The sequence below is a fragment of the Microtus oregoni genome, unplaced genomic scaffold (assembly GCF_018167655.1).
Source record: "Microtus oregoni isolate MIOR12 unplaced genomic scaffold, Mior012 000017F_ref0000208, whole genome shotgun sequence".
NCBI classification, from domain to species: Eukaryota; Metazoa; Chordata; class Mammalia; order Rodentia; family Cricetidae; genus Microtus; species Microtus oregoni.
This window is the reverse complement of record NW_024543076.1, coordinates 11,363,074-11,371,921: the sequence shown is the minus strand read 5'-3', so window position 1 is coordinate 11,371,921 and position 8,848 is coordinate 11,363,074. Positions and strand designations below refer to the sequence as shown.

Genomic DNA, 8,848 nt, shown 5'->3' with positions numbered 1-8,848 from the left:
GCTCTACATCCTCACCAGTATGAGCTATCAACTTTGTTATAGATCTTAGCCATTCTGACAGGTGTAAGATGGAATCTCAAAGTAGTTTAGATTTGCATTTCTGATGGCCAAGGATGTTGAACATTTCTTTAAGCATTTCTCAGCCATGCTGAGATTCCCCTTCTGAGAATTCTGTTTAGATCTGTACCCTCATTTTTAAATTGGACTATTGGTTTCTAATATCTAGTTTCTTGAGTTCTTTATTTATTTTGGATATTAGTCCTACATCAGATGTGGAGTTGGTAGAAATCTTTTTCCATTCTGAAGGTTGCTGCTTTGTCTGAATGATGGTGTCCTTTGCCTTACAGAAGCTTTAAAGTTTCATGGGGCCAATTATTTATTAATTGTAGATCCTGGTGCCTGCACTAATAGTGTTCTGTTCAGAAAGTCTTCTCTTGGGCCAACGTGTTCAAGGTTATTCCTCACTTTCTCTTCTATTGGGTTCAGTATAACATTTTTAAAATATTGTACTTCAATTACTTTGTCTTATCGTTTCATTTAATCATGATTTTAGTAGTGCAAGGGGATATCTTCTCTATTAGACAGCAAAACGTTGCTGCAAAGGCGCAATTCACTTTAAAACATGAGAAACTCCGTGCAAATTTAACAGGACTGGGTACTTTTATTATACAGAATTGAACAAAAAGACTCCCATTCTTACAGCATTTGCACAGAAGAAATATTGAGACATTCCTTTGTGGGAAGAGAAAGGGCTAACAGTCACAGCTGTAATGGGACTATATTTAGCACAGTGGACGCCTTCCAATTGTGTATTCTCTCTTGTTAACAGATTACAGAACAAGAAACATAATTCCATACTCTCAGAGAGTCTTTCATTTAAAGATTTCAGAGCCTGCAATAACGCTCCATCTGAAGCAAACAGCACTTAATCCCATTTGGATGTCTTTCTCCTCGTGTGACGATGCCCTTCACTATCAATGGCTTCATAGAGGTCCTTTTTGTTCTCTTGTGCTGTGTGCAGATAACCAATGTAAGCCACACAAAGGGAAAGGGCTACCAGTCCAAAGGCCATTACGGGTTTGTTCTGAGAGAGAGAGAGAGAGAGAGAGAGAGAGAGAATTACAAAGTGCCAGTGAGACTAGTAATTTCAAGAGAGCCAAATATCACACTGCACTTCCTTCTTGGCATGACAAGTCATTATTATCATCCCTGCTTCCTAAAGACGGCATTTTCATGCCCATCATTTTATTCTATCAGCTTAACTCCTGAGTATTTACAGCTGATTTGAGACTCTTGCTTTTCATCTCATTCTTCTCTTTGTAGCCAGGTAGCTTAGACCTGTGCCCTAGGAAGGTAAAAACTGAGCAAAGATGGAGACGTGGACACGGTTCTGGAACTGGCCCTGGCCCTTCTCTGAGCTGCCGCTTAGCTTATTTTATGAGAACGTGAGGAATACAGTCACATGCTACTTCTCTTGCCCAACACAAGGGTAACAGTTATAACTTATGTATAGCAATGAAACAGATGTAGAAACATGTGCGCTCGCTCTCTCTCTTCTTTCTCTCTCTCTCTCTCTCTCTCTCTCTCTCTCTCTCTCTTTCAGCTGCTGGATTTGGTTCCTGTTCCCCACTCATGCAGAGGACTGTTGATCTGTGAGTCTACTCCTAACTAAAGAAACCTTTATTATACTCCATTCTAAGCTAGTGTGGGACTACTTTATCACGATCCTCTACACTCCATGTCTACTTTAGTAATTCCCCGTGCCTGAGCCATCTCTCCAGCCCTTGTCTTTACCTTCTAAGACAGAGTCTCAGGCTGTAGACCCAGGCTGGCCTCAAACCTGCTTATCCTTCAACCCTTGTTTCCCAAGGGCTGGGATTACAGGAATGAGCCACCATGACCAGTTTAGGGGCCTTCCTAGTCGGCATAAAACGTCCTGGGTACAAACCCGATACTACAGAAAAGTGAACAAGTCTCCTGGATGCAGGTCTTACAGGTTTAATGAAGAGCTCAGGATTCACAGCTCGAAATAAGGTTGTCGTGTGTGTCCCTCGGAGGCCTGGATTTTCAAAGTTCCTCTCTTTTGGTGGGTCTTTCTTTGTTGCTGGAGGCTCAGGTTCTGAGGACATCTTGACTACTGAAGAATATCACCTAAAAGCAATGCATATATACATTTCCTTCATACTTAGTTTTTGATAAACCTATCTTTATTTGAAACAAAGCCTTGCTTTGCAGCCCTTGCTGGCCTGGAACTCCCATAGTAGACCATGCTGGCCTCGAACATGGGAGACCCACCTACCTCTGACTCCCAAGTGGTGGGATTAAAGGGGTGCTCCATCGGGTTGGCCCAGAAGCTCTTAAAACAAACAAATAAGCAAACACACTGTTTTTAAATTCTAGATGTGCTCCAAGAATGATCACCGCTTGATTATTTTTAAATGGCGCTTTAGGTTTTGTTGGGCTCATCGACCCCTCCCATTTGTTTTCGCTCTTGCTCTCCCTCCTTCCACTCTGTCTCCTCCCTTGCTCAGTTAAGCAAACTGAGCAGAGTCTGGAAAATGGTTTGTTGGTCTCACTTACACTGTAGTCGGGGCTAAAGCGGAAGAGAGCTGAGGACAACCCACTCCCCTCCGCATTTCCGCCGTTTCTACTTTCCCTCACCAATAGCTCTCCCATAACAGCCTGAGGGAAATACTGCCCTCCTCTGTACCTCCTCCAGCAGCTTCAGCCCAGCCCATAGGCTGCCATCCTTTGCCACCCTTCAGGACCCCAAAGCTCCCCTGTGCAAACAGTAAGAATAAGCAGCCATCCCTATCCTTCCCAGTCGGCAACTCTCCGATGAGCACAGGACATGCTAGCCCCTTAATCTCAACACCCATTTCTCTATCCAGTCAAGTCCAGTGTGTCTTTTTTGCCCCCTGATTCTTCTGCTCAGGATAACAACGTCTGGGGACTATTTGTTTTCTTCTGGGTATCATTCCTAACACATAATGCAGAGGAGTAGGTTAAGAAATGCCCCACAGACTTGATAAAGACAACGCAAGGGGAAGACTGCAACTTCAGGAACAGTAAACGCTATGAAGATTTAGCATTCACACTTAGGCGCCAGTGCTCTGTCTGTACAAGTATTCTTGTTTCTTAAGGCTTCGGTTTCACAGAAACGAAAAGCAGTGTTTTTGCAGCATTACACTTACAGAGAAACCCAGATGCTCAATACTTTCGCCGCAGTGACCACTAAATATCCACCTTCGGCGTTTAACTGGGTTAATTACTTTCAGGAACATCAGCGTACGAGAACATTTCCCATTCTCTACACTTGCCGAGTAAAGGCTTCTGCATCATTTTTTTCTCTGTCTATGCTATGGCTATTATACGGCTATTACTGCCAGGTCTTCTCCCATCACTGCTGTCTACTTTCATCTCAGACCATGTCGGATTCACTAACTCTTGAGTCAAATTGTTCCCGGTAACCAAAGTCTTTAGAACCTAACTTGTGATAGCTTGTGACAGCAGTGACATCAGCAACTGAGGGCAGAAGCCATTTAAATACGTCACTGGCTGTGGTATTCCTCTAGGTGTGGCGGGAAGCTCTCACAGGAACTATGCCTGCTTTCTGTCATTTCATCATAGAGACGACTTCATGGACCACTGGGTCTCAGCGACCGTGTGACTGCATCGCTTCAAGTGCAAGCTCTCAGTTTTTTTCCTCCTCAGCTACAATTTGAGTTTTTCCATAACTGGTTTCAAAAGTGAACTTCCACTGTGTAAATTAAACTTTGATCTGAAGCCTGCTATAAAAAAAAAAATGAGCTGGCGGTGGTAGCCTTAATCCCAGCACTTGGGAAGCAGAACTCTGTGAGTTTGAGGCCAGCCTGGTCTACAGAAAGAGTTCCAGGACAGCCAGGGCTACACAGAGAAACACTGTCTCAAGAAGGAGCCAGTCCAATAGGATCAGTAAGTTCCAGGTTCCAGTGAGAAAATCTCAGACAAGATAGCTGGCTCTGGAGGACATCCGAGGATGACCTCTGGCTTCTGCACACATTTACACATATGTGCGCTGGAACACATGACTACCTGTGCTTGTACACAGAAAGTTCTCTACAGCAAAGTCGGCATGGCTACCTGTATTACATTGTACATGAAAATAAAGACAATATGAGAATTACTTTAGGAAAAAAATACTCCATTTTCAAATATATATAGAAAAAATGCTTCAAATGGACAAAAAATTTAATGACAGTATAAAAACACTATTTAGTTTCACTTACTACATTCTTTAAATGCTTAAGAAAGCAACTTCGAGTCTTGAGTAGGACACCTTAAAAGAGTTTAAATTGCCTGGCAGTGGTGGCACATGCCTTTAATCTCAGCACTTGGGAGGCAGATGATTGGTTTATAGAGTGAGTCCCAAAACATCCAGAGCTTCACAAGGAAACCTGTCTCGAAAAACCAGTAATAATAATGATAATAATAATAAACAAGTTTGAAAAAGAATCAGAGGACTTTATGGCTTGAGGAAATCAAGCAGAGACTTATCCTCAATTTTGGTACTTTATAAAAGGACCGGTACTACTGATTGAAGCATTACAGATGCGGATTTAACATTTTTTTTTAAAGGAAAGAGGTTAACAAAATAGTGGTCATCTTACAAACCAACCTTCCTAGCACCGGCTGTCTTTTCACTAGGTGGGTAGGATAACCCAGTTCTTCCAACTTCAGCCAACTCTCCATCACCTCACTTTCTTTCTCGAAAATTATTTTTGAGGAATGTATTTTGCACAAGACACAAGACCCATAAGATTTGCTATCACTTAAATTTAAAAATTAATTCTAACCGTTTTTACTGTAAAATAATAACTTTAAAAATATCTCTTTCTTTCTCTCTCTCTCTCTCTCTCTCTCTCTCTCTCTCTCACACACACACACACACACACACACACACACAAACACACACGAGTAACTTTTCTGGCTCGTGATTTGCCCCACTTGTGGATTAAGGAAAGGTTTTGTCACTGTGGCAGGCAATCTGGAAGCTGTACAGCTATACAGACCCTGGTCCGGTTGTTTAGGCTCCAGAAGTAACAACGATCAATTAAGTCTGAATATTTAACTGTCAGAAACCTGTTTAATTGACCATAGCAACTTCTGGAGGCTTCGGATGCATCTGGTTTCTTGCTCTCCACTGGGAACTGCGGGTAAATGACAGCTTAGCAGGGACCGACCAGCCTGACCCGAGGCCGCCACAGGAGCCTAGACGTCGCTTGCAAACCGCGGTACACTCCTGCGAGAGCCCTCAGGACCTGACCTTGGGCAACCGCAAAGACGGAAGCTCCAGCACGGACACCGACGCGGGGCAGCTACACTCAAACACCCCGGGTCCGTGCGGTCCGCAGCACTCACCTTCCGGCCCTCCCTCCAATGCGCTCCCTCCGATGCCGGCCTCGGACTGAGGGGAAGGCCGCACCACAGCGCCACCTATGCCCCGGAGGCCGCAGAGCAGGAGCCCGGGCCCTCTCCTCTTCCAGGAGCCAGGCACTGGAACTCCTGAGCAGGCTGCAGTTTGCTTTCTTGGGGGTCTTTGACTTTCAACCTCTCACATTCAAATAAGCTTTCGTTTCGTGGATAGATTAGATTAGATAGATAGGTAGATAGATAGATAGATAGATAGATAGATAGATAGATAGATAGATAGATAGATAGAGATAGATAGACAGATAGATGATAGATAGATGATAGATAGATAGAAGATAGATGATAGATGGATGGATGATGGATGGGTGGATGGATGGATGAATAAATAGATATATAATTTTTAAATATTTTTGTGTAAGATAGATAGATAGATAGATAGATAGATAGATGATAGACAGACAGACAGACGTGGAATGTGTATGGCTTAATAGAGCACCAGATCACAAGAGCCACTGAGGTTGAAAGGCAAAGCCTTATTCAGGGTAGAACTGCTTGGTGTTCCCAAGAGAAGGAAAAACAGCACCACCGAAAAGGAGTCTGGGGTTTTATAAGATGCTTTCTGTTGGGAGGGGGTGTGCTGGGCTTGCGTTAAGGAACAAGGGATTGGAGTTCTGGCTGTTCGAACAGCGGGTTGTTGTCAAGCCTTTCTCCTGAGAAAGGGAGTACGCAGACTTCTGAGAAGTATAAACCGTTCACTTTCCATTTCCCCTACAGGGCTGGGTCCCACACGGGTCATCCATCTTCGTGTCTTAGCTGACTCTATCTTGGGCCAAAGATCTGGGTTCCCGAACATAAAGTTTTCTGATTTGTGGGGGAAAGCCTGAGCTCTGTCTTATTCCATTTTAGGATCCATATACGCAATCAACTCGCTGATGTTCTTCTGTTAGGGCCTAGAGGTTCAAAGATAGCAGGCGTCCCACAGCTCTGAAACCACAGACAGGAATGCTGGCTACACATCTTGCTGATTTTTTTTTGTTTGTTTGTTGGGATATATTATATAATAGCAAACACCTCAATTTTCATGTGTGTTTAAGTAAAGCTTTTGCAGATGAATGTTTTTATTGTAAAACTTGTTCTTTCAAGTAAAACTTAATTCAACAGTTGACTTTGTTGTGCCTAGAATGATAAAACTATGGCACAGAGATGAAAGCATTTAGCAGATCAGAAGTCTTAAGAAATAATCGAAACCATGGATAAGATCATGCAAAGTCTCTTAGCAGTTTCACATCTGATGCATCCTTTATTTGAGGACAGCATATTAAACGGACATTGAAATAGCTGGATAACTTACTGTGCCCACACCATGGCATTGGCCAGGTGTTGCAGCCCTCTGAAATGACGCACCTTGTTCCTTGGAGGAAATATGTGCTGTTTAAAGGAAGAACCAGCCATGCATGTGTGGTGCTTTTCAGCTGATAATGCTGAGGCATGGGGCAGGGATTTCCAAGCCTCAGACACTCTGAGTCAAGCCAGAGGCAGGGCATTTTTCCCTGGCCCTGGTTCCTACATTTCCCCCACTTTTTTTTTTTTTTTTTTTTTTACTTTTAGTGTTCAGTGAAGAGGGCAACATTATCATTATACTACTTCCTGTTGTATGAGGGTGCTGAAGTCCATGGGAGCAAGCTTGATCTTCATTGTCAGGGCATAACTGGGGGGTCATAGGCCTCTGGTCCTATAGTCAGGGGCTGATGTTCCTGTAATAGCAACTGATTAAAGGTTTGGTTAGAAATCCTTTGAATATAGACAAGAAGTTTATTAAACAGGGTGCAATTAGTAGGATTAGCAAAGGGAGGAGAAAGGGAGTTAAGGAATGCAGTATCTGACTTCATAATAGACTGTCAGCAATCCATTGGCCAAAGGAATCAAGCTGTTCCTTCCGTGTTTGGAGATCTGTCTGGAGTTATTGAGTCTTGTCTCTTACCATATCTTATTGGTTGACAGAGAACCAACCTTCCTCCCTGAAGAAGAGGCAATGACCACCCTTCTCCACTATTAGTAAATCTAATCCTTGCCAATTTTATAGAATCACAGTAGCCAGAGAGGCTATTTGTCCCTGGAGGGTGAGAATGGTCTGAACCACCTGTTGGAGGTCCTGGATGAACTGAGAGGAAAATTGATAGTAGATAGTTAAAGAAGATAGTCCCACTGTCCCAGTGGAGATGCCAATAGTTATACTGTTAAATCCAGCTTAACAACAGGGATTCTATTTCTATTCAAGATGTCATATTTCAGCTCAACGATGTAAAAATTACTGAAGTTATTTCAGTCCAGGTGTCTAGGGAGTGGCCAAACCACAAATGTTCTACCCTCCTCCTGGTAGGTTGGCAAGGGCAAGACCACAAACTTCAAAGACTCCCTGATAGGCTAGAAGTTTGTCACCGTGGAAAGTCCCCAACAATTTCTCCACCATGTTCTGTTATGATTGGATGAAATTATGGTGTTGTCTCCTTGTGATTTTTTTCCCTTTAAAATACTTGCTTTCCTCCACTTCAAGGATGTGGCTTGGATCCTGATATCTGATATATATATATATATATATATATATATATATATATATATATACATACCAGCCTTTTCAATAAATTTCCTGTTTGCTCAAACTTGGTCCTTCCTAGTAGATTCTCAGACCCTAACATTTGGGGGCTCATCTGGGATCTAGGTATCCACTGGCTTGATTCTATAGCTCTGGCAACCTTGGCAATCTCTGGTGGTGAGTACTAAAGATTTTAAGTCTGTAATGCCTTTTTTCTGAGGACCCAAGAAAGGAGAAACTGGATGTAGTATTACTTCTAGGGTCATAGGGAGATGAGAGAATTCTCAACCCCTTATCTGGCCTCTGGGCTCCCATGTTGGAAGTGTCTGAGGCATCAAGTTTCTGAGACTTAGCTGAGGAAGCAGTTGTTCTAGTGGCTCTGAGTGGAGACAGCACTACAGAAGACAGATTTCAATGAATCAGCTCAACTTTATTCCAGAGTATAAGGAATATCTAAGATTGGGGGGCCTGAGGACAAACCCTAATTTCCATTGAATGCCATGCTCTTATCACAAGGCTTGTTATGGTGCAGTAGGGTCCTATAACAGAACTCCTAGCCCAAGTCCTCTTAGCAGGAATCTGTGTCAATGGTCAAGCTAAAGGTGAATCAGATGCCTGATTTAGGAGCAGCTTTCAGATAAGGTCAGCCCTCCAGGCTCAGGAACATTGTTCAGATAAGGGCATGTAGAGAACAGGAAGCCTTGCTGGGAAGGGAGAGAGTTTCCATATTACTGAGTTTAGAGAAAGCTGCCAAGCTATGTCAGACTGTTAGGAAAGTCGACCTAGGGAAAGGCATGACTCATTCCTTCATAGTGACCCCCAAAAGCCCTTGTCCCCTCCTGG

The 8,848-nt window shown here is 43.2% G+C and overlaps 1 protein-coding gene across 6 annotated transcripts; it reads right to left on the bottom strand.

The window, feature by feature from the left end:
* Nucleotides 1-635: 635 nt before the first annotated feature.
* Smim8 (small integral membrane protein 8) lies at nt 636-5,439 on the bottom strand. Of its 6 annotated transcripts, none has more exons than XM_041667898.1 (4): nt 5,122-5,388; nt 4,269-4,436; nt 1,995-2,151; nt 636-1,084 (listed from the first exon to the last, which is right to left on the bottom strand). In XM_041667898.1, the coding sequence occupies exons 3-4, from the start codon at nt 2,127-2,129 to the stop codon at nt 926-928; spliced, it is 294 nt and encodes a 97-aa protein (XP_041523832.1). In that variant the 5' UTR covers nt 2,130-2,151; nt 4,269-4,436; nt 5,122-5,388; the 3' UTR covers nt 636-925. The 6 variants fall into 6 exon arrangements, with proteins under 6 accessions (XP_041523832.1, XP_041523834.1, XP_041523835.1 ...); XM_041667900.1 differs by lacking the exon at nt 4,269-4,436 and adding an exon at nt 2,300-2,356; XM_041667901.1 differs by lacking the exons at nt 4,269-4,436; nt 5,122-5,388 and adding an exon at nt 5,401-5,439.
* Nucleotides 5,440-8,848: the final 3,409 nt, after the last annotated feature.